This window comes from Erinaceus europaeus, chromosome 23, assembly GCF_950295315.1.
Source record: "Erinaceus europaeus chromosome 23, mEriEur2.1, whole genome shotgun sequence".
NCBI classification, from domain to species: Eukaryota; Metazoa; Chordata; class Mammalia; order Eulipotyphla; family Erinaceidae; genus Erinaceus; species Erinaceus europaeus.
The window spans coordinates 12,940,720-12,965,786 of record NC_080184.1 but is presented as its reverse complement, the minus strand read 5'-3'; the positions used below and the strand labels follow the sequence as shown (position 1 = coordinate 12,965,786).

The 25,067-nt window shown below is 52.2% G+C and overlaps 1 protein-coding gene and 1 long non-coding RNA gene across 11 annotated transcripts in view; one reads left to right on the top strand and one right to left on the bottom strand.

Annotated features, from left to right (window-relative positions):
* The window catches only part of NFIX (nuclear factor I X), a 97,725-nt gene that overhangs the window by 12,373 nt on the left and 60,285 nt on the right, over positions 1-25,067 (top strand). For all 10 annotated transcript variants that reach the window (XM_060181814.1, XM_060181815.1, XM_060181810.1 and 7 more), the window contains exon 2: positions 15,511-16,042. In XM_060181814.1, coding sequence (XP_060037797.1) covers positions 15,511-16,042 — 532 coding nt within the window. The remainder of the gene's footprint in view (positions 1-15,510; positions 16,043-25,067) is intronic.
* Positions 15,124-15,488, bottom strand: LOC132535558 (uncharacterized). The gene is made up of 3 exons (XR_009547339.1): positions 15,406-15,488; positions 15,264-15,285; positions 15,124-15,221 (listed from the first exon to the last, which is right to left on the bottom strand). It is a non-coding gene; the product is annotated as an uncharacterized LOC132535558 (long non-coding RNA).

Below are 25,067 nucleotides of genomic sequence, written 5' to 3'. Positions count from 1 at the left end.
TGTTCCAGGTTCAATTCCCCCCACCGCCTTATAGCAGAGCCAAGCCAAGTTTATAATTATTATTATTATTATTATTGGACAGGACAGAGAGAACTTGAAAGGGGAAGGAGAAAAAGAGAGAGAGAGAGAGAAAGAGAGATGCCTGCAGACCTGCTTCATCACTCCTGAAACTTCATCCCTGCAGGTGGGGACCCGGAGGCTGGAACAGGGATCCTTGCGTGGGTCTTTGTGCTTTTGTGCTTGGTACTGTGCGCACTTAACCCACTGTGCTAAGGCTCGACTCCCCCCGCCCCCCTGGCCCCCAGCTAAATCTTTTTAAAAAGTAATGGAGGTGGCCCTGAGAATAGTGGGTAAAACAATGGACTCTCAGATGTGAGGTTCTGAGTTCCATCCCTGGTGTTGCATGTACCAGAGGGAGATTCTGCTTTTCTCTCTCTCTCTCTCTCTCTCTCTCTCTCTTTCTCTCTCTCTCAAATAAAACAACCAAAGGGCCGGGGAGATAGCATAGTGGTTCTGCAAACAGACTCTCCTGCCTGAGTCTTTGAGGTTCCAGGTTCCACCCCCAGCACCACCATCAGCCAGAGCTCAGCAGGGCCCTGGTAGGAGAAAAAAAAAAAGGTAAAGAACTTTAATCTTTTTTAAAAATATTTATTTATTCCCTTTGTTGTAGTCATTATTATTATTGATGTCGTTATTGTTGGGTAAGACAGAGAGAAATGGAGAGAGGAGGGGAAGACAGAGAAGGGGAGAGAAAGACAGACACCTGCAGACCTGCTTCACCGCCTGGGAAGCGACTCCCCTGCAGGTGGGGAGCCCGGGGGCTCGAACCGGGATCCTTATGCCCGTCCTTGCGCTTTGCGCCACCTGCGTTTTAACCCGCTGCGCTACCACCCGACTCCCTGAAGGACTTCAGTCTTTGGGTTTAAAGTGGAGGGGTCCAGGTGGGTCCCCAGTGAGTTATGAGCCTGCTCTGTGTTCAATCCCCAGGACGACCTAGAAACAGGAAAGAGAAAACACTTTTTTTTTTTTTCGTTTTATTGATTTTTTTTTTTGTAGGTTTCGTCATGCACTGGGGGTGGGGGTAAAGGGGGACTCTGCCCTCCTGGTCTCTCTCTCTTATTTATATATATATGTATATAAAAAAAAACTAGCCAGTGAAATAACTCCCCAGGACAGGGCTCAACTTGCCCAGTGGGAGACCTAGGTTTGAGCCCAGCCCTTACTGCACTGGAAGAAGCTGGGGTGTGTGTGTGTGGGGGGGGTTTGCTGTGGCTGAGTGGATCTGAGGCAAAACCCCCAACTTGGCTCTAAGTGGGGGAACACCACAGGCAGGCATCTTCCCCTCTCCCTAAGGGATCCCAGGGAGGCGTCCCTCCAGTCCTGGGTCTTTGGGGAGGGGGGGACAGACAGACAAGGGAGAAGGTACTCTGGCCTCCCTGAGGCCCTGGGTTCCAGCCAGGCTGGGTGCCCCCGGGGGCTGTCCTGCACCTACACCCCAGGTCCTCTGCATTCTTATGTTTCCTCCTCCTCCTCCTCCCCCCAGGCCCAGGCCTTCTTCCTTCCACCCCGTCCCAGCCCGGGGCTTCCCCCAAACCCTCTGCCTAGGCCAAAACCAACAGCCCAGGACTGGCACCCTGCCCGAACCCCCCTGCTGCCTTAGAGGGGGGGCCTCCCAGCACCCCATCTCTGAACCCCGCTCCCCACCCAGCCTACCCCCCCCAAGAGTCCTCCAACAGCTCCTAAGACCCCAATCCAGGGGTCCCTCTTTTTTTGTTCCTTCTCCCAGGTGGATATATGTGTCTTTTTTGGGGGGGTTACTAGGCTCTGTGAGTGGGTGCCCACGTGTGCAACCTGCCTCAGCCCCCCAGCACAGGCACCGGGCTCTGGGTGTGGGGTGTAAGGTTTCCTCCCCCCCTTTTTTTTGCAGAGGACATCTGCCTCCCTCCTCCACCCCCAAAAAATCTCGGGGTGTCTCAGAGTTTGTGTGTGTGTGTGTTTGGATTGAAGAGATTTTTTTTTTTAGGGGGGGTGGTAAGGACTTCCCCCTAGCTCCCCGAGGTCACATCAGTTAGTGCCTGGGGCTGCACCACCCCCCACAAGCCAGGGAGCTGCACTCCAAAAATGCAAAAAAAAAAAAAAAAGCCCTGGGTGCAGCTGAGATGTGGGGACCCCCCCATAGCACCTCATACATGCAGGGCACCTCACAACCCTCTCTCCCCCCAAAAAAAAAACCTCTCAGGTTGGGGCAGGGCTTAAATAACTCACAAAGAGGCCATTTGAGGATTCCCCCCAATGCCAGGCACCTCCAGGTGTCTGCACCCCCAAATCCACTGCCGGGCTGGTTCTTTATACTTGGAGGCAGGTGGGGGGAGAGTCAGCGTGCGCCCTGACTTGGATTTGAGTGGTTGGGTAGGATGGCTGTGTCAGTGTGTGGGGGGGCAGGGACCCTTAAATGGGGGTGTCTTGGGCTTCCCTGGATGACCCCAATTTTCTTGGGCTCCCCCAAGACCTTGTCCCCCAAGATAGGGGCTAAAGCCCCTCGAGTCCCCCAAAACCCTGTGTGTCCCCAATCTTCCTGGGTGTCTCCAAGCCCCCACCCCAGAATCCAGGCTGAGCCCCTTCCCCCATGAAGCTGCCCCCTCCATGCCCCCCCTTTTTTTTTTGCTGCTGTCATGTTGGGGAGCCCCAGAGCCGCCTGGGTGGGGTCCTGGGAGGGCTCCCCTGGTCCCGACACATCTAAAAGTACCCCCTTCCTCAGAAGGGCTTGGGGGTGCTGGGCTGTGCCCCCCATGGGTGGGGCTGTGGTGGGGGAGTGGGCCTCTGTTTGTTTCCCCACGGGGGACAGCTGGCCACCATGTGCAAGTGTCTGAGGAGACTCTGGGAGACCCGCAGACTTTTCTCTAATCATCCCATGGTGGGGGGAAGGGAGGGAGAGCTTGTCGGGTGTGTGTGTGTGTGTGTGTGTGTGTGTGTGTTTTTGGGGAGATATTTTGGGGTTGCTTTCTGAGTTTGGCCGACTTGCAGAATGAGGCTGGAGTCGCTTCTTAGGAAAAAAGAAAAGAAAAAAAATGAACCTTAAAAAAAAAAAAGCTCTCCCCTCAAAAAAATCAAATTCACTTTTACTCCCCACAGATGAAGGCCGACGTTTGAATTGGGGGGGGGGGAATCCCCCTCACTCATATTTTCATACCTGCTGCCGGCCATGCCACCCCTCTTTTGGGGGCTACCCGTTACACACACACACACACACACACACACCACCGTGGAGGGGAGGGACGGGCAAGTGGAAAAAGAGTTTGTGAGCCCAGTGGACCTGAGTTCACCTGTGGAAGGAGGAGGGGGCTGGAGGGCTGAAGTTCCCCAAAACCGCCTCCCCTTGGGGTATGTGGCAGGGGGCCATTCGGGGTCCTGAGGACACCCCACCACCACCACCACCACCACCACCACCGCCACACAACTGCACACAGACACACACACACCAACAACTTCGGAAGCCGCTCTCTCGTAAAGTGAATTATTTAACTGCTTTCTGATGAGGGGAGGCCCTTCTCCACGCGCCTGCCCGCCCGCCAGAGTGACTCAGCTCAGCCCGGGCAGGGTGGGGGCGGGGCCCGGTGACCTAGGGACAGAGCTTGACCCGGGACCCGGGACCCTGGACCCTGGACCTGGACCTGGCCGGGGCTCAGTCTCCCCGCATGCCCCCACCCCATCCCCCCAGCTCCCAGCTGCAGGTGGCTTTTTTTTTCCCCTTCTCCTCCTCCTCTTCAGTCTCCATCTCCTCCTTCTCCTCCTTCTTCTTTCTCCTCCTCTGCCTCCTCTTGCTCCTCCTCCCTATTCTTCCGCTCCTCCTCTCTATTCTTCCGTTCCTCCATCTCTTTCTTCATCTTTTCTTTTTTCCCCACCCTTCTCCTTTACAGAAGGATTCAAGGGAATGGTGGTTTAATGGATTGATTGTTTTTTAATCACTTTATTATCTACTTTGTTTTTCTAATCACACACACACACACACACACACACACACACACACACACACACACACACACTTGAACGAGAAAGACCAGAGCCCTGCTCTGGCTACTGGTGGTGCTGGGGGATTGAACCTTGGAACTCAGAGCCTCAGGCGGGAGAGTCTTTCTGCAGAACTATTATGCTGTCTCCCTGGTCCTAAATTCAATTTATTTTATTAGTTTAATTTTCACAAGACAGAGAGAGCCCAGAGCCCTGCTCAACTCTGGCTAATGGTGGTGCTGGGGATTGAACCCGGGATCTTGGAACCTCAGGTGGGAGAATCAATTGGCAGAGCCCCTGTGTTGTCTTCCCAACCCTGTGTCTACCTGTCCCCTTCCTTCCTTCCTTCCTTCCTTCCTTCCTTCCTTCCTTCCTCATCTTTCCTTTTTTTTCCGGTGAGACTGCAGAAACTGGGTGGGAGAGTTATCCGGAAGGAAAGCAAGAGGGAGTGAGAGAAATGGAGAGAGAGAGAGAGAGAGAGGAGAGAAGAAAAAGAGAGAGGAAGGAAGGAGAGTGAGGTACCTTAGGAGAATGTCCTCAACCCCCCTCCCACCACTGCAAAGGTTGGAACAGATTCCCCAATTTAAAAAGATCAGATCCAAAGGGGGGGAAAAAATCGAGCTGGTTCTGTTTGGGGTTTTGTGGGGGTGTGTGCTGAGCTGGGGTTTGCAGAGGCCTGTGGGGCTCAGAGCATTGATGGGAAGGTCTACAAGGCCTGAGGCTTCTGCCCTACACAATCCCCTTAAAAAATATAGTATATATATATTTCTTATTTTGGGTAACGTTGGTAGAATTTAGTAAAGAGATTCAGTAAAGACGAGGTCCGTCCGTCTGTCCTGGCAGGGCTGGCTGGTGGTGTCTGCCTTTAGGGGTGGCTTGAGGGTGTGTTATTTTGGGGGTGTGTGTGTGGGGGGGGCAGAGCTGATGTGGCCAGCCTGCCAGAGTTTTTTTGGACCGGATTTGATTTTTTTTTTTTTTCTGTCCCTCTGGACTGAGCTGCGGGCGTGAGCGTCACAAGCTGGGGATCTTGGTGGATGGCGGATCGACCAGGACTCTCTCTTCTGCTTCCTCCTGTGTCTTTTTCTGTTTCTCTTCTTTTTCTTTTCTCTCTCTCCCCCCCCCTTCTTTCTCTCTTTTCTTTTCTTTCCTCCTCTTCTCCCTGCTCCAACCTAGCACCCGGCTTCTGGGCAGACTCTCTCTCATTTTATTTTGATTTCTGTCTTCACTCGATTCGATTTTGATTTTTAGGAAGAAACAAACAAACAAAAAAAATAATAAACTATCAACCAAGTCAGAGAGAAGCCGGGCTGTGGGTAGCGGGAGTTGGAATAGGGGGCTCTCAGATCTCTCCCCCCCCCCAGATATGAGAACCAACTGCAGGGAGGGGGATTGTAAAGACTGGGGACTCCCAGCTTCCCAGGATGTGTTTCTAGCTTGGTCGTTGGATTATTGGGGCCACGGAAGGACAGACAGAGGAACACCTCCTTCCCAACCCTGCTGGGAGCTGAATTAAGGCTGAAAGACCAGGGTCCCGGGGTTTGGGAAGATGGTGTGTGTGTGTGTGTGTGTGTGTGTGTGTGTGTGTGTGTGTGTGTGTGTGTGTGTGTCTGTCTGTCTGTGTGTGGTGGGGGAATGGGAACGAGGGGTTGCATACCTACCTTCCAGGATGCATAGAAGAGGGGGTTCAGGGCTTCTCCTGTGTCTTAAATATCCTTTAAGCAATGAAAAGATAAAGGTTAGGTGGGGGCTGGATCCCAGGTTTTGACCTCAGAGCTAAGCCATGTGGGGGTCCCCAGACGCCACTACCCCTTTCTTTTCCTTTCTTTTTTTTTTCTTTTTCTGTATACACTTTTTTTTTTTTAAATTCAACAGAAGGTAGAAACTTTTTCTCTCCCATCCTAGGAAGAGGCATTTTTTTCCCTTCTCGTTTTTTTTTTTCTAGGATTTAATTATATATTTTTATTAGTGGTTTAATAATGCTTCCCCCACTTCTAGGATTTAATAAAAAAAAAAAAAAGATAAAAGTACATTTAGAGATGGCATGACCAGAGCAGATAGGGGTGTGTGTGTGGGGGGGGGAGGACAGGTTTGGGGTTGTCCCAATCTTTAAAATATTGGATCCCCCAATCTTTTAACTCTCTGTTCTCTCTCACTTGGAGGTGGGGGGGGGGAGTCTTTTCTTTTTGGAAACCCACCCTGCCCTGAGCATGTCCCAGATCCTGCCTGGGAGGGAGGAGACCCCGGCTTTGTCCCCCGCCTCCCACAGTCGGCTAGATTCTGCCCCTTTGGGGGTGTCAGACAGCCCCAGAGAGAGATGGAGAGAATAGGGGGGTGGGCTTGCGGTAACACCCCCACAGCAGGGAGATTGGAGGCATCTCTGTGACCCCTCAGAAAGGTTCCCCTCTCACCCCAGCCAGTCAGCAGGTACCTGGGTGTGTGTGGGGAGGTGGACAGTTCCGGCTGAGGGCCGTGGGTAACCGGAGCCCCAGGAAACCCCCCCCCCCGCCCCCAGAAGCTTGGCTGTCTGTCTGCCAGTGCTGGCAGCCCCGGACCCGAGCAAACAGACCAGCTCAACCCGGGGACCTGAGTCCCACCACTGAGCCCCAGAAGAAGCAGTATCAACCAGAAAGAGAGAGAGAGAGAGAGAGAGAGAGAGAGAGAAGCAGGGCAAGGGAGACACCTCAACCTTTTAGCGCACAGGGCTGACTGGCTCAGGCCCCCAAAGTCCCAGGTTCAATCCCTGTGTTCCCCTCTCCCCCCAGAAGTTAGAGCGGAGCAGGGCTCTGGTCTCTCTCATTAAAAAAAAAAAAAAAGACACAGATCATTCTTTTAAAAATCAATCTGGTGGGGAGGGGGCGGCTCACTTGACCGGTTCCAGTCACCAGCTTTCCTGCCTGAAGCCCCAGAGGCTGTAAATTCAACCCTTCTGGTACCACCCTAAACCGGAGCTGAGCAGGACTCTTTCTCTCTCTCTCTCTCTTTCTCTCCCTCCCTCCCTCCCTTCCTCCCTCCCTCCCTCCCTCTCCCTCTCTCCCTCTCCCTCCTCTCTCTCATCTAACAAGAAATGAGAGAAACTTTTGAAGAGAAGTACAAGTGGTAAAGAAAGAAGGGAAAGGAGAGAGAGCAGACAAGTGAGGAGAGAGAGAGAGAGAGAGAGAGAGAGAGGAGGCAGGCCTAGGCTTCCAGCTTTCAGCCCTAGAACTATCCTGGTAAACATTGAAATAAGAACGGGTCTTCAGCAGCCTGGCCTGGCCCCAGGTTGGAGGGAGGGAGGGAGGGAGGGAGGGAGGGAGGGAAAGAGAGAGAGAGATGGGGAGAGAGAGAGAGACAGAGAGAGACACACACACAGAGAGAGACAGAGAAATGCTGCCAGGGGCGTGTCCTCGAGGCTTGCCAGCAGTCCTCCCTCCCCCTGGCCTGGATGGAGAGGTCGTTCCAGAGGCGGGGTGGGGGGGTGGGGGGTGGGGGGGTGCAAGAGACAGGCCTTTGCCAGTGGGGGCTGCTTTAACATCTGGAATGAGAGAGAGAGAGAGAGAGAGAGAGAGAGGACAGAGAGAGAGAGAGAGGACAGCTGTTCTTTCTGCTCCCGCCCGCCCCTCCCTGCCACCTCCTCTGGTTATTTTTTTTACCCCCCCCCCACTTCTGCACATTTAACAGTTTTTTTTCCTTCCTTTCTTGTATGTCTGCCATCCATCGTGCTGGAGTTTTTTTTTTTTTTTTTTTTTTGCACTATGCTTCCACATAGCTCTGCTCAGTCTTGGGTTGGGTTTGAGCTTGAAAAAATAAATAAGTTGTGTGAGTGTGTGTGTGTGTGTGTGTGTGTGTGTGTGTGTGTGTGTGTGTCATATGTAGGGATTCGAATATATAGGCTCCCAGAGGACAGTGCAGGGGTTCTGCAAAGAGACTCTCCTGCCTGAGGCTCTGAGGTCCCAGGTTCAATCCCCAGCACCACCATCAGCTAGAGCTCAGTCAGCAGGGCTCTGGTGTCAGCTCCTATCTGTCCACATTTCTTTCTTTCTTTCTTTCTTTCTTTCTTTCTTTCTTTCTTTCTTTCTTTCTTTCCTATTTATCTATCTACCTACTTACCTGTTTTTCCTCTGATCTTTCAACAAATATATATTTTTAATTGGCTAGTAGACACAGTGTGTGTGGGGGGGTCTGCAGGTTGGCTCCTAGCCTGAGATGGGGGGGGAGTTATGATTTTGGTGGAGAACCCTCCCTCTTTCTATTTTTCCTCTCTGGCTTCTCTCCCGCTCTCCTTTTCTCTCTCTTTCTCTTTCTCTCTCTACCCCAGTCCCTTACCAGCCTGTTTGGTTACTGTCCTTGGTTACTCAACCAACCGAAAAGGGAGGCAGACACTTTGGGGGAGTGATTGTGCGTGTGTAATGGGGGCCCAGTGCCAGGCTTGAACCTTAATTCCTTTTTCCTTTGGAGGGTGCCTGATCTCTGGTGGATGAGATGGAGATGTTCTTCCCTTTTTTTTTTTTTCTTCTTCTTCTTCTCAGGGAGCACACAGTGAAGGGTTCCTTCTGCCAGGTTTGCTGGGGTCTTCTTTCCAATCCTGTCCTCATCCTGCACTCCTTTCTCTGCTTTTGGTAGCTTTTTCACCTCCCCATCCCTTTTTTTTTTTTTTTTCAGTTCTTTCCAGAAAGTTCCATAGCTTGGGGTGGGGTGGGGGTCTTCTCACCACACAGGGACACTTTCCTGGCTGATCCCCCTTCCCCTTCCTCATGTTCCCTTCTGTGTGTCTGTCTTTGGAGAGGTGCCACCTTACCCTGGCCATCCGGCCTTCCCAGTGTGTGACCCCAGAAACACACACACTGGCTCCCGCCTCCCTCCCTCCTCCTAGTCCCCCCGACATCCTTCCCCTAAGTGCCTCGTGCCAAGAGGGAGGGAGAGAGAAAGTGGGGAAGGGGGAGGAGAGGCGCAGCCCATTGGCGGGGTCCCAGGACACCGCTCTCCACCAAGACAGAGTGAAGGAGAAAGCCAGAGCAAAGAAGGGGGGCCCTGCCTCTTCTGAGGGGATGCGCCCCCCACACCCAGCCAGCCTGCCACAGCCACACCAGGACACCCAGACTGACTGACGGAGCTGATGGCTGTTCGACCAGGGGGCTAGGGAGAGACCAGCTCCCCCTTTCCCTGCTGGGGAAAACTCTGGAGGGGTGCGGTGGTGGGGTCGAATTTGACTTCTCCCCCCACGCACACGCACACACACATGCTGGCAGATTTGGAGAGAAAGAAAGAAAAGGAGACAGAAAGGAAGAGAGAGAGAGAGAGAGAGAGAGAGAGAGAAAGCCTCAGGCCTGAGGCAGAAAAAAAAAAAACCCGCTTTGTCCAAATCTTTCCAGCCTCCGGGCCTGGCTTGGGCTTGAGTTGCCAGGCTTGGCGTGTGCCCCACTCCTGGAGGGTTGGAGGTTTGTGTGTGTGTGTGTGTGTGGGGGGGGGGGGGCTTCTAGAACCTCCTACCACCTAAACACAAACAAACCTCCCACCCCCTCCCATAGGATCAGAGAGGACACCCCCTTTTCTCCCCTCTCTGTCTGCTTGGAGAGCCAGCCACTGTTTCCCTATTTCTTTTTCTGTGGGACCTTTTGGGGGAGCCTCCCCTCCCAAATCAGGCTCTATCTGCGGCCTTTCATATATATATATATTTTGGGGGGTATATATATTGGGGGGGCTGTGTTTCGCTGGGGTGTGTGTGGGGGTTTCAGTTTTGAAGAGGTGGCAGTTAGGGGGGACTGGGGGGGGGTCTGGCTGGTGGTTTTGCAGAAGTGAGGTGTGGTGGGCTTAAGGTTTCTTCACTGTGACATCTCCTTCTGGCCTCAAAACTCCGAACCTTAGAAACAGAGGAGGTGTGGAGACTAGGTCATTCATTCATTCATTCATTCCTTTGTTTATGGGAGGAGGGGGGAGACAGGAATAAGGCTGGCTCTAAACATCTCTTTGGAACTTATTGGTTTTTTTTTTTTTTTGGGGGGGAGAGGGGAGAATGAGGTTCTGTTTTGAGGTTCCTTCTTTCACCAGCGGGAAACCCCCCCCTCCACCTCCCCCCTTCCGCAGTTTCGGCCAAAGACCCGAGGTTGACTTTCTCTGCGGCAGAAACCGGCCGGCCTGTATTCTGTCTTTCTCCTTCTTTTCCTTCCTATATATTTTCTCTTCCTTCAATTATTCTTTCTCCCTTCTCTCTCTGTTTGGCTTTCTCCCACCTTCTGTCCTTCCTCAGTCTTGTATTTTGTTTCTTTGAGGACAAGCTGAAGGGGACACGGGACGGATTCCTTTTTTTCTACCAACGCCTGGGCCCGTCCTGGGTATTTCTGTAAAGGGTCTCACATTAATGCCTACATTTTATTTTATTTATGTGTTTATATTTTATTTTATATTCCATTCCACCGGGGAAAAAAGGATGAGGGGGTGAGCTCCTGCTTTCTGGGGGAGTCAGGGAAATTTGTCTCAGTGTGGGGGAACGAACCTTATCTCCCTAACACACACACACACACACACACACACACACATTTTTTTGCCTTGATTCTCTCTTTCCTCCCCCCCCCCCCTCTCTCTCTCTCTCTCTCTCTCCCCCTCTCCTTCCTACTATCAGCCCATCACTTCAGCTGTCACCGGCTGTCTAGTTTCTCTCCCCTTCCATTTCTCCTCTCTCCGATGCTTCTCTCTACTCTTGAACCCATGTACCTGCTCACCTGTTGAAGCTCTTCTCCCCTCCCCTCCGAAGCAGGGGGTACAGGGGTGGGATGGGGGGGGGCCTTCTCTGCCGGGGCTCCTAGGGGAGAGAGGGAGGTAGAGGGAGAGAAAGGTATTTGGTCCCCTTCTGTGTTCTGTTCCCAACTCTCTGTGGCTTCCAGCTGCCCCCCCCAACTGGGAATCTGTCTCTTCTTGGGGAGGGAGGGGTCACCTTCAGGGTCAGTTGACACGTTTGGTGCCCCCTGCATTGGGGGGCTCAGTGGGCAGTCCCCCTGGATCCCTTAAGCCTTCCCTTCCCCGGGGTAACCTAGGTCATCCCTGTCCCCCCTCAATTCCTCCCCCTCAGTGTCTCCTTTTCCACCCAGCCGCCCCCCACCAACACTTTCTGGGATCCCCAAAGGCAAGGCATGGGTGGGGGGGTCCCCAGGAGTGGGGGGCCGGAGGCAGCAGAGATGGGGAGTCTCCAGATTTGGGGGGTGGGTCGCCTCAGGGTTCAGGGAACCGCTTCCTAAGCTTTCTGCAGGCTCCTTAGCTCAGTGAGAAGTGTGTGTGCCTGGGGGGGGAGAGACATCCCCATGCCCCCCCAAAACCCCTGAGCTGCCCTGTCTGCCCTGGAGTGACCCCCAGAGACACTGAGCTCCATGACTCAGTTTCCCCAGCGAGTTCCCTCCAGGTGGGTTCTCCGGGACTGTCTTTGGGAGGTTGAATTGGTGTGAGGGGGAAGGGGGGAGCGGTAAGACCCCCCTTTTTTCCTCACTGGAGAGGCCTCTGTCACGAGTCCCTCCACACCCCGCCCCCCACCCCAGAGAAGGGGACAGAAGGACTTATTTTAATAAACCCGGCTCCCCTGAGCTGGGAGTTGGCAGCTGCTGGTGGCTCGTGTGAGGCTGGGCGTGGGCCGAAGAAAGGGGGGGGCTGCCTCTTCTGAGGGGAGGGGTGCCCCCTACACACACCCAGCCAGCCCACCACAGCCACCCCAGGACACCCAGACTGACAGACCGACCGACAGACTGACCGGAGGAGAGGAACCCACCACCCCCACCCCTCCCTTCTCTGGATGTCCCCTCCTGCACCCTACTTTGTTTTTGGGAGGGTGGAGGTGGCATGCAGGGGGGGCGTTGGGGAAGGGGGCTTTCTCTTTTTTTCTCCTTTCTTAATTCTATTCAGGGCGCTGCAGGTTGGAGGGGTTCTACCCGCCTTCAAAAGAGAAAAATAGAAGCAGAAAAGAGAGGAGAGTGGTTTTAATTTTTTTTGGGGGGGAGTGGGGAGGGTGTGGTTTGTAGAGGGGACCCCTTCCCCCACCCTGGAACCAAAAGTGGGCAGAGACCATGGTTGGGGGGAAGGGTGGGATGGATGGATTTGCCTGGTCTGGAGGGAGGAGAGGAATTGGAGAAAGAAATCTGTATCTTGCATATATATATATATATATATATATACACATATATATATATATATATATTCTTAGTCTTACTCAAGCCCCCCCCAAATAATCCCCCTCTTCCTCATCCCACCTGCCTCTTCTAGCTCAGCCCCTGCCCAAGAGGGGCGCGGAATGAAAAATGCAAATACTGGACTTTGCTTGTTCATTCCATGTGAACTTGTCACTTGGGGCCAAAAAAAATTTTTTTTTTGTCTCCCAACTGCTGTGGGGGGGGGTTGGGGGAAGGCTCCCCCACCTTCCAGGTTTCCTCCCCCTGCTCCAAGCTATTGGCTGGCAGAAGAGTTCTGATTGCCAAATTGGTAGAGCCTCTCTCTCTCTCTCTCTCTCTCTCTCTCTCTCTCTCTCCCTCTCTCTCTTTTACTGGCTTTGGCACAGAGGAATGGTTGGGGATTGGGCATGAAAGGGGAGAGACAGAGAGAGAGAGTTTGAGGGAGAAAAAAGCAGTGGAAAAAATATATAGAGAGAGAGCCTCCCCAAAACTGAGCTGTGCACCAGAGCTTCAAGCTCTCCCCTTCTCTCCCTCCCTCCCCCTTCTTCCTCTCCGTGTGTGTCTCTCTCTTTCTCCCTCTCTCTCTCTCTTCCCCCCCTCCCTCTGCTCTCTCTCTGCCAGCAAACCCGCCACAGCCGGTCCCAACTCGTCCTCTGCCTTCCTGGGGAATCTAAGCCCCCCCCATCCGCACCCCAATACCCTTCAACCTGAGAAATTAGGATGTCCTGGCTTTGGAGGGGGCCAGGCAACTCCCAAGACATTTATTTATTTATTTATCCATTTATTATTATTATTATTATTATTATTATTTGACTGCTGCCAGAGCCCAGAGTTGTGTGTGTGTGTGTGTGTGTGTGTGTGTGTGTGTGTATTTTTTAGAATCATTTTTATCACTATGCGTATTTCAATTTTTTCCCCCATTTTGCTTTTGTGTTCTGCCAGGGGCGGCTGCCAGGGTGGGGATATTTAAATCTAAAAAAAAAAATTGGAAGGTTGGGGGGCGCTACTGATTATATATGTGTGTGTGTATGTATATATATATTTAAAAAAAAAAAGGGACTGGAAGAGTGTGTGTGTAGTGTCTTATGATTGACCAAAATCATTGTGTGTATGTGTGAGAGCTTTTGTTTATCTAGCCTGCGTGTGGCAACCAACTCACTCCCCCTTTCTGGCTGTCTCTCTATCTTTCTCTCTCTCTTTTTGCTCCTTTTCAAAAAAAAAAATATATATATATATTAATTTCTCCCTTCCGTGCTATGGAGTGGGGGCAGGGGGCTGGCGGTGGAGGAGGAGGGGGGTGGATTGGAGCGTTAGCCCAGGCCCGGCCCTCCGGTCCCGAACACCAATAATCACCCCCTCTGCTCTACTCACCTACCTCCCCTGCTCCTCCCTTCTCCTCCACCCCCAGCCCCCCGCCCCCCAACTCACAACTCTGGAGTCTGGAGGCTCCGAGTCCGCACCGAGCTCTGCAGAGGGCTACCCCTCACACCCATGGTAATTATTCGCTTCTTTCCAGTTGGCTTTTTTTTTTTTTTTTTTCGGTAAATAGAGGAAGAAAAAAAAAATCTTTTTTCAGTCACCATTCGGATTTTTTTTTTAAGCCAAAAAAAGAGAGGGAAGGGAAAAAAAAAAAAAAGCAACAACTTCCAATGAGCCAAAAGAGAAAGAAAAAAAAAAAAAGAAAGGAAAAAGCTAAAAAAAAAAAAAAAGCGAGAACCCCCCCACCCCCCAAACCCAGGGTCCCTTCCCTTCTGGGGGGGACAGACAGAGAAAGGGGGGGGTGTCCGAGGGTCATTCCCCGGAATTGACTCTTCAGTAAACGGGGACCACGGCCTGTGTGTGTGTGTGTGTGTGCGTGTGCATTGGCAGAAGTGTTGTGTGTGTGTGTGTGTGTGTTTTTCTCCATTTTCCTTCTTTTTTTTTTTTTTTTTTTTCTTCTTCTTCTTCCTTTTTTGTTCCTGATTCCGCCACCAAAGGCCCCAGGGCTTCTGGAATAAAACTGAAACCGCCGACATGGGTGTAGAATTGTCAGGGTGTGTGATACAGACTTGGGGGGCCTCGTGCGTGCGGGAGAGGGTGCCAGTCTCGTCCCAGGGTGGGTGGGGTGTTGGGGGGCGGGAAGGGGGGCGGGGTGGAAGGTTTGTGTGTGTGTGTGTTGGGGGGGAGAGGCCAGAGCCAGCCGAGTCCTCCTTGTCCTCCCTCCTGGTCTCTCTCCCTGGGGGGTGGGGAGGAGGGGGGTGCTGGGGACCTGGGGCGAATCCCCGGCCGGCCCGGGATCCTCCTGCCATGGAGCTGCTCTGGGCACCCCGGAGCCTGGCGGGGAGGCCTGCCGCGCGTGTGCGTGTGTTTGGGGGGTAGGGGATAATTGTGCACCCAGTCCCTGGGGGTACTGAGCTGCGCTGGGGAGCCGGCTTTAGGGCTAGGGCGAGCGGATCAGAGGAGGAGGAGGTGCGGGCGGGTGTCACCCCGTTTCCAGCGGCCAGGCAGGAACCAAGAGCCGGCCAGTCGGTGCTCACTCCTGTGTCTTCTCTCTCCCCTCCCTCCCCACCCCTTGCACCCCTGGCTTCTGTCTGTGTGTCTGTCCATGTCTGTCTGCCTGCCTGCCTGTATCTGTCTGTCTGTCTCTGTCTTCTCTGCGTCCTTCTGTATCTGTCTGTCTCTGTGTCCATCTGTGTCTGCTGTGGCTGTCTGTCTCTGTGTGGCTCTCTGTCCGTGTCCTGTCTTTCTATACTTGTCTCTGTCTGTGTCCGTCTCGGGTCTGTGGGTCTGTGGCTGTCTGTGTCTGTGTGTCCACCTGTGTCTGTCTGTCCATGTTTGACCGTGTCCATCTATAACTGTCTGTGCCCGTGTCTGCGTCTGCCTCTCTGTGTGTCTCTGTGTCTGTGTCCATCCGTGTCTGTCCATCCATGTCTGTCCGTGTTGCCTGTGTCTGTCTGTTTGTCCGTGTCTTTCTGTCCCTCGTGTATCTGTCTGTGTCCACTTGTGTCTCGTCTCTGTGTCTGCTCCTGTCTCTCTGTGTGTGTCTGTCTGCCTACCTGGGTCTGTCTGTCTGTGTCTGCCCCTGTCTATCTGTGTCTGTCTGTCTACCTGTGTCTGTCTGTCTGGGTCCACCTGTGTCTGTCTGTCTACGTGTGTCCGTGTCTGGGTCCACCTGTGTCTGTCTGTCTACATGTGTCCGTGTCTGTGTCTACCTGTGTCTGTCTGTCTACGTGTGTCTGTGTCTGTGTCCACCTGTGTCTGTCTGTCTATGTGTGTCTGTGTCTGTGTCCACCTGTGTCTGTCTGTCTCTGTCCGCCCATGTCTGTCTGTGTCCGCCCGTGTGTCTGTCTGTGTCTGCCTGCCCGCCCGTGCCCGTGTCCGCCCGTCCGTCCCGCAGGATGAGTTCCACCCGTTCATCGAGGCGCTGCTGCCGCACGTGCGGGCCTTCTCCTACACGTGGTTCAACCTGCAGGCCCGCAAGCGCAAGTACTTCAAGAAGCACGAGAAGCGCATGTCCAAGGACGAGGAGCGGGCGGTCAAGGACGAGCTGCTGGGCGAGAAGGCTGAGGTCAAGCAGAAGTGGGCGTCGCGCCTGCTGGCCAAGCTGCGTAAGGACATCAGGCCTGAGTGCCGCGAGGACTTCGTGCTCACGCTCACGGGCAAGAAGGCGCCCTGCTGCGTGCTCTCGAACCCCGACCAGAAGGGCAAGATCCGTCGCATCGACTGTCTGCGCCAGGCCGACAAGGTGTGGCGGCTGGACCTGGTGATGGTCATCCTGTTCAAGGGCATCCCCCTGGAGAGCACCGACGGCGAGCGGCTCTACAAGGCGCCCCAGTGCTCCAGCCCCGGGCTCTGCGTGCAGCCCCACCACATCGGGGTCACCATCAAGGAGCTGGACCTCTACCTGGCCTACTTCGTGCACACGCCCGGTGAGTGCGCTGGGCAGGGGAGGGGAGCAATCCCCCAAAGCCTATCGGCTGCTCCTGGTCTGTGGGGGTTGCAGGAGAAGGCGGTCTTGACTTCTGGCTTAATTTTGGGGGTCCCTCTTCCAGAGAAGTCACAGGCTCCCTCCAAAAGATGAATTAGTCTGAGTCTGCTGTGTGCACGCACACACACACACACACACACACACACACCCCTTGATTTCGGAGTCCCTCCCAAGGCAAGTCACACAGGTCCTCTCCAAAGGAAAAGCTAGCCTGAGTCTGGGGTCACCCGCTGCTCCTTTGAGGGATCCCTCCCTCCCCTCCACCAAAGCCAGTCAGACACACACACACACACACACACACACACACACACACACACACACACACGCCCCCCAAAGAAGTCACAGGTTCCCCTCCCAAGGGAAAGCTAGTCTGACTTTCTGGTGCACAGACAGTTGCTTATTTTTCGGGGCCTCTCCCCCCCCCCTCTACAACCCTCCCTCCCCCCCAAAAAAATCACACATCCCTTTAAAAAGAAAAGAGAAGAAAAGAAAAAGTTTGGATTTGGGCCGCACCCATGTCCTTCTACTCCTAGAATGAACAGAGTTGGGCCAGCCCGCTGCAGGAGCCCAAACTAGGCACCCCTACTTTGTTGGGGACCGGGAACACTGAGGGGCAAATGCCAACCAACAACGGGGAGAAAGAGAGATGGGAGTGACTGTCAGGGTGACGCTTCCCTTCACTCCCCAAGTCGAATAAGGCTGGATGAGGAGTCTGAGCACCTTCCCCCCTCAACCCCGTCGTCATTACTACCGTGGGCTAGATTGAGATTCTCTGTTTTGGGATCTGCTGGGACAGAGATGGGGAGAGAAAGAGAGAGAGAGACAGAGAGAGAGGAAAAGTTTTTTGTTTTTTTTTCTGGGAGTGGGTGTTCTAGCCAAACCTTTTAAACTAACTCACCAAATACTCAAGGGAAATTTTTTTTTTTTCTAATTGCTGAAATACGTGTGTGTGTGTGTGTGTGTGTGTGTGTGTGTGTGTGTGTTTTTCCTCCTCTTCACGCTACCTGGGAGTTAGGTGTTGGGACGTGTGTATATACATGTTTTTCCTCCCTCCTTCCCTCCCTTCCTGTTTTCTTTCTTTTCTTAATTCTCTCTTCCTTCCTCCATCCCTGCCCCCCCCCATCCCTCTCCTCCTCCTCCTCCTCCCTGTCCCTTTTCTGCTTTTGTTTTCTTACAAATTGAAACAGAGCCGGCTGGTTAATTTTTACCCTGCGCTCAGCTATGCCCAATTTGCTGTGTCTTTGAAAACTCCCAAATGCGGGCCCTGTGTGATTAAGCCAGCGCCGGGCGTGTTTACACTCCACCGACCAACTTGTAATGAGAGCTTCCCGCTCCCTCCCGCCTCCCTCACCGGCCCAGCGCCTTCTGGGTTGCCTTTGGGTTTGTGTGGTTCTTTTTTTTTTTTTTCTTTTTCTTTTTTTTTCATTGCACCAGGCCCCTGTCTTTTTTTTTTTTTTTCTCCTTCTCTTCTTCTTCCTCCCCTCCTGCCCTTCCTCCTCTGCTTTCCGTTTCATTTTTTTTTTCTCTCTTGGGACGAAATGCTAGGGAGGGAGAGAGAGAGAGAGAGTGTGTGTGTGTGAGAGAGAGTTCATTCATTCATACACACACACACACACACACACACACACACACACACAGGCAATAAAAGGAGTTAGAAATGCCACTTGAGTTTTATTTTGTTTTCTTTTTAAATGTGATTTATTTTTAATGAGAGATACAGAGCAAGAGAGAGAGAGAGAGAGAGACCCACCAGAGCCCTGCTGAGCTCTGGCTGACAGGGTGGTTCTGAGGATTGAACCTGGGACCTCCGACCCTCAGGCAGGAAAGTCTTTTTGCAGAATTATTATGATTATGATTATGATTATTTTCCCCAGAGCTCTGCTCAGTTCTGGTTGGTGGTGGTGCTGGGGATTGAACCAGGAACCTCGGAGCCTCAGGCAGGAGATTCTGTTTGCAAAACCATTAGGCTATCTCCCAGGCTCCTCTTCTTGGTTCTGCAGCAGTGTTCATACCTCCCAGAGGGAAGGGAAACTTAACTTTGGGGCATGGTGGTGGCCTAGAGGTTCTGGATTTCTCTGGGTAGGGGTTCCTGGGTTTTGCAGTAGGGAGACACAACAGGAAGTCTCGGGGTGGGGGGTGTCTGTCTAGGCTAGCCTGGGAGCATGTTGGAGGCCCTGGGTGTCCCCCCATCTTTCTCCCTGTCCCCCTTTGCCCCCAGCCCCATCTAGACCTGTACCTGACCCCTCCCCATGCTGTGACCCCCTTTTTTTCTGCTCTGGGAGATGACAGGCAGTGTGTGTGTCTGTGTGTGTGGGGTTGGCGATGGGGGTCTGGTGGAGAAGACTCAGACTCGAACCCTACACCTCTTGATTTGAGGAATAGGCCACCTTCTATTCTGAAAGAAAAAAAAAAATTCCTTAACCAACTGTGATGGGGCTGAGGTGGCTACAGTGAGTGGAAGAGACAGGACAAGCCAGGTCTCTCTCTCTCTCTCTCTCTCTCTCTCTCTCAACCTATCTCTCTTGTGAATAAATTAATCCTTTGTTTCTGTATTTTAGCTTATCAGAGCCCTGCTCAGCTCTGGCTGATGGTGGTGCTGGGGTTGGAACCTGGGACCTTGGAGCCTCAGGCAGGAGAGTGTTTTTGAGAGAGAGAGAGAGAGAGAGATTCTCCAAGGATCTCAGCTCTGGCATATTCAGTGTTAGAGATTAAACCCGAGGTTTCACACACAAGTCCAATGCTCCTCTCCAAGAAGTAATAATTAATAATAATAATAATAATCAGAACCTCTCTCTGGCACGTGCGATGCCAGGGATGGAATCCAGGACCAGTGCGTTATCCACTACGCCCCTTTCTGGGCCTCTGTCAGTTCCGTGCACTGGACTCTCCTGTCTGAGGCCCCGAGGTCCCAGGTTCAGCCAGAACCGAGCAGGTCTGTGGTCTCCACCCCCCTCCTGCCCCCGCCTCTCTCTCTCTCTCTCTTGTCTGTCTCTTGCTAAAATGAAACAAATGAATCATGAAAGACTTATTAATCAAGTAATTAATTCAAAATAGAGAGACAGAGGAAAGCAGAGCCTCCCTCTCTCACAAGCTATGCTGGGGGCTCGAACCCAGGACCTCATGCTGGAGAGTCCAGTGCTTTGTCTACTGCGTTGACTCTCGGGCCAAAAAAAAAAAAAAAATCAATGGATCTTTAAGGACAACAGAGAAGCAAAGAAAATAAAAAAAGGAGGTGGTCTTGGTGAGGATCTATTTCAGGAAAAGCCCTCCCCCGAACCCCAGTTCTGTGTCTGTCCCCCCTCTGATTTCCCCCCCCCCCACGAGGCTACGACATCTGAGTGGGGCCCCACCAGCTTCCTCCCTATGAACTCTAGCTAAAGGGGATCTCTTTCTTGCTTCTCCTGTTTTTTTTTGTAAGACATTTGTTTAAGATTATTTATTATCTTTGTGTTTTTATTTTTATTACTATTATTTTGCCTGCAGGGTTATCTCTGAGAACCGGTGCCGGCACTACGAACCTAACACTCCTGGTGGCCATTTTTTCCCATTTTATTTTTTACTGGACAGGATGGAGAGAGGAAGGAGGAGACAGAAAGGGGGAGAGAAAGACAGACACCTGCAGACCTGCTTCACCACCTGTGAAACCTCCCCCCATCCTGGCAGGTGGGGAGCCAGGGACTCGAACCCTGACCCTTGTACAGGTCCTAGCACTTTGTACTATGTGCGTTTAACCCAGCGCGCCACCACCCGGCCCCCCTGTTACGTTTATCTATTTATTTGTTATTTTCCCCAGAGCCCTGCTCACCTCTGGCTGATGGTGGTGCAGGGCACTGAACCCGGGACTTCAGAGCCTCAGGCAGGAGAGTCTCTGTGCAGAACCATGATACTGTCTGCCCAGCCCTTGAAGTTGGGACTAACTCAGAGCTCTGTTTGCTAGAGGCTCAGGAGTGACTGGGCCTCAGGAGTGTTTTTATTTTTGGGGGGGTAGGTGTAGACAGAACCGTTTGGGGGTTTCTCTGGTACCCGTCTGTCTTCTCCAAGCCAAGCCTGACCCCCCACAAAAACAAGGTTGTGGCCTCAGACACCTCACAGGGGCTACCACTTCCCAAGGAGACAACAGACAAGGCTTTCAACCTGAAAGCCTTAATTTCTTTTTCTTTTTTATTTTTAATGAAGTGTTGCTTTTTAATTATGAGAGAGATAGAAATAGGGAGAGAGACAGAGAGACGCCTGCCTGCAGCCCTGCTTCACCACTCAGGAAGCTTCCCCCCTGCCGGTGAACACTGGCGGCTCGAACCCGGGTCCTTGCTCCTAGGAACCTGTATGCTCAGCCCAGTGAGCCACTGCCTGGCCCCTGCACTATTCATTTTTAAGAGACTGCTTTTTAATTTTTTTAATTTTGCAGGCCTTTAAATAATAATAACAGCAGTTATTCTCCTGCCTCTTTATTCATTCATTCTTTTCCTCCTCTCCCAGTCTCATTTATTCTTATTTTTTGAAATCTGTTTTTTTTTTTTTTTTTGCCTCCAGGGTTATCTCTGGAGCTTGGTGCCGGCACTATGAATCCACTGCTCTTGGTGGCCATTTCCCCCATTTTATTGGATAGAGACTGAGATAAATTGAGAGAGGAGGGAGAGAAAGAGAGAGAGAGAGACAGAGAGACACCTGCAGCCCTGCTTCACCGCTTGTGAAGATTTCTCCCTGCAGGTGGGGACCGGGGGCTCGAACCGGGGTCCTTGTGCATTGTGATGTGCGCCCTAACTGGGTGTGCCAACGCCTGGCCCCCTGAAATCCGAGAGCGTTAGCACTGTGTCATGAGCGATGCTTTACCCAACGCACCACCTCTGAGGCCACTTATTCTGTTTTTATACAGGAGAGAGAGAGACTTTGAATGGGTATGGAATTGGCTTAACTGGTCAAGCTTCAAATTTTCACACCTGAGATTGCCAGTTCATTTCCCTTCACTGTGTACACCAAAGTGATCCTCTGGCCTCTCCCCCCACCTCTCTCTTTCTCTCTCTCTTCTTTGTCTTACGTGAAACCCTTTTTTTCTCTCACACGTAACACTTAAAAGAAATCTGTAAGAGTTTTATTTTTAAAATTTTTTGTTGACCTTTTTTTAAAATTGTTGTTGTAGTTATTATTGTTGTCATTATTGATGTCATTGTTGTTGGATAGGACAGAGAGAAATGGAGAGAAGAGGGGGAAGACAGAGGAGGGGAGAAAGATAAGACACTTGCAGACCTGTTTCACTGCTTGTGAAGCGACTCCCCTGCAGGTGGGGAGCAGGGGGCTCGAACCGAGATCCTTAACGTCGGTCCTTAAGCTTTGTGCCACGTGCGTTTAACCCGCTGCGCTACTGCCCAACTTCCGTATTTTATTATTTTAAGAATGAAGCAATGCATTTATTTATTGGATAGAGACAGAGAGATATCAGGAGGGGAAGGGGAAGAGGGAGAGAGACAGAGAGATACCTGCAGCCCTGCGTCACTGCTTGGAAAGCTCTCCCCTTGCAGGTGGGAACTGGGGGGCTTGAACCCGGGCCCTTGCTTTTGGTAACATGTGCACTCAACCAGGTGTGCCACCACCCAGTCGGTATGTATTTGATTTTAATGAAAGAGAGAGATTTCTAGAGAAAAACAGAGAGAGAGAGAGAGAGACCAGAGTCCTGCCCAGCTAGGGCTGGTGGTAGTGCTGGGGTTTGAACCTGGGCCCTCAGAGCTTCCAGCAGTAGAGTCTTTTGCAGAACCACTGTGCTGTCTCCCCAGCCTGTAAAAAGAAAGCTTGAGAGAGGAAGAGAGAGGATGGAAGAGAGAGATCAAAATGCCATTCAGCTCTGGTACCTTTAATGGGGAAGCTTGAGAGCTTGAGCCTGTGCCCTCTGCCTGCCACTGAGTCAGCTCTGGACCTTTTTTTTTTTTTTTTTTTTAAATACATGAAGTCTTTTTTTTTTTTAAAGATTGTTTTTAAATATTTATTGGGAGTCCGGCGGTAGCACAGTGGGTTAAGCACATGTGGAGCGAAGCGTAAGGATCCCAGTTCGAGCCCCCGGCTCCCCACCTGCAGGGGAGTCGCTTCCTAGGCGGTGAAGCAGGTCTGCAGGTGTCTGTCTGTCTCTCCCCCTCTCTGTCTTCCCTTCCTCTCTCCATTTCTCTCTGTCCTAGCCAACAACAACGACATCAATAACTACAACAATAAAACAGCAAGGGCAACAAAAGGGAATAAATATTAAAAAGAAATGTTTAAAAATTATTTATCTACTCTCCCTTTTGTTGCCCTTGTTTTATTGTTGTAGTTATTCTTGTTGTTGTTATTGCTGTCGTCGTTGTTGGATAGGACAGAGAGAAATGGAGAGAGGAGGGGAAGACAGAGGGGGAAAGAAAGACAGACACCTGCAGACCTGCTTCACTGCCTAGGAAGCGACTCCCCTGCAGGTGGGGAGCCGGGGCTCGAACCGGGGGGATCCTTACGCTTTGATCCTTGAACTGGGATCCTTGTGCTCTGCACCACCTGCACTTAACCTGCTGCTCTGCTGCTGGACGTTGATGACCTCTGGACCTTCTTAAACCCTGGGCCGAGGAGTCGGGGTTGGGGCCAATTGCCAGCTTGGGGACACCGTGAACTGGACCTGTGGCTCACCACCCAGGTCTCCACCACCACTGCCACCATCCTTCTGGGGCGTGGGGACCGTGTCTTGCCCCCCTTCTCCCCCGCCACGCATGGGAGGGGGGCAGGCATGCCTGAGAACAAAGGACATTTGAATGACAACGTCATCCCTCCCCACCCCACATACACAGAGACACTAAGGCAGGGTCAGTAAACCCTGGTGTTCTCCCTGTAGGAGGTCTCCTAGGGGCAGGATAGCCTTCCTTGATGACGATGTCCCTCTAGCTTTGGGGTGTTTCTGGTGTCAGGTGACCAGGGATTCAGATGCCCAGGGCAGCCTGCTCTTCCATCTCTGTTGTTATCGTTATTACTGTTGTTGTTGTTGTTGTTATTATTATGACCAAAGCCCTGCTCAGCTCGGGCTGACGATGGTGCTGGGGATTGAACCTGGGACCGAAGATCCTCAGGCAGGAGAGTCTTTTGCAGAATCACGATGCTGTTTCCCCCAATTCTGTCTCTCTCCCCCTTTAAAAGTTCAGTTTATTTGGTGCTGAGTACTAGGTCCCCCAGCAGAATGCACTTGGTTTAAAATTGTTTTTCCCTTTTGCTGCTCTTGTTGTTTTATTGTTGTTGTAGTTATAGTTATGATTGATGTCATTGTTGGACAGAGAGAGATGGAGAGAGGAGGGGAAGACAGAGAGGGGGAGAGAAAGACAGACACCTGCAGACCTGCTTCACCGCCTGGGAAGCGACTCCCCTGCAGGTGGGGAGCCGGGGGCTCAAACCGGGATCCTTACGCCGGTCCTTGTGCTTTGCGCCACGTGCGCTTAATCTGCTGTGCTACCACCCGATTCCCAGAATGCACTTTTTACCACGCGTGAGGTCCTGGGTCCGAGTCCCTGGCACCACATGGGAGGACCATGGACAGCTAGAGGGGGAGCTTCCATGGGTGGCGGGGCGGTGCCGTCCCTTCCTTTCTCTTTCTGTCTCTGTCTCTCTTCAAATGAACAGAGAATGACAGTGTGCTGCTTTGCCAAGTACGTGACCCGGGTTCAAGTCTAGCCCCCACCAGCATTGGAGGAAGCTTCGGGGCTGGGGTCTCTCTGTCTGTCTGTCTCTCTGATGAATAACGAAAGCAGAAAGGAATTGGGCCCTCCTGCTCGGCCAGACAGGATCCAAAAACTGAGTTCATTCCCTGGCACTGGAAAAAAAAAATAGATAGATAGATAGATAGATAGATAGATAGATAGATAGATAGGCAGACAGATAGATGAAATTGTGAATGGGGAAGAGAGCTAACACCCCCCCAATTCCTTCCTGCCTGAGGCTCTGAGGTCCCGGGTTGAATCCCAGCACCACCATCAGCTGGAGCTGAGCAGGGCTCTCTTGTCTCTGTCTCTCTCTGTGTCTCAGATAAATAAATAGGAGCTGGTAGGTGACTGACCCAGAGAAAGCATCCACATTCCCATATTCAGGACCCGGGTTCGAGCCTCCTGACCGTCACACAGGAGTGAGGGCAGCTTCTTGGAGCAGTGGAGCAGGCCTGTGGTGTATCTCCTTTTCTCTCTCTCTCTGTTCTTAGAGGAAAACAAAAAGAAAAAACATCTCAAGAAACAAAGCAAAGCCCCCCCCCCAAAAAAAAGGCTAAGGCTAAGGACCTGCTGGCACTGAACCCCCCCCCCCCATCATCCCCGTGGCAAGAAAAAAAAAGGTGGTCATCCTAGGAGAGCCAGAGACACCCCAGAACCTCACCTGGGCACAGGCGGGGCCAAGGAGGGAACTTGGGGTGTTTGACTGCGTCAGCCGTGAAATAGCAAAGCGGGTTTCTCTAGTGATTTTTCTCCTTCTCTGGCCTGCTTCCCCCTCCCCTGCTCCCCCCCCCCCACAGGAGCCAATTTTGTCCCTGGCTATGGGTGGGGTGGTGGGGTCCCCCCCCTCTCCTGGTGGTCCTTCCCCTCCCTCCCATCATTTGTCACTTGGGATCCGTCCTGTATTTGAGGCTTGGGGGCAGCCAGAGCACCAAGGGCCTGGTCCTGGGATCAGGGACCCTTAGTTGTTTTTCAGTGGGTGGAGGGACTCGAGTCTTAGGGAAGTTGGGGTGCAGGGGGGGCTGTTGGCTCTTACCAGTTTCTGCCAGAGTGTCCCCCCAAGGCCTTTTGGCTATGATTCCCCATTGTGAGCTTTTACTGCTCTTTAAAAATTATATGAGAGAGAGAGAGAGAGAGGAAGCACGTGCGCTGGATTCCAGAGAATGCTCTTATATTTAGGATATATATATATATATATATTATTTTAATGAGAGAGAGAGAGCAAGCGTGTACAGAGTCCCAGAAAACGCTCTTATTTAGGCTTTTAAAAAT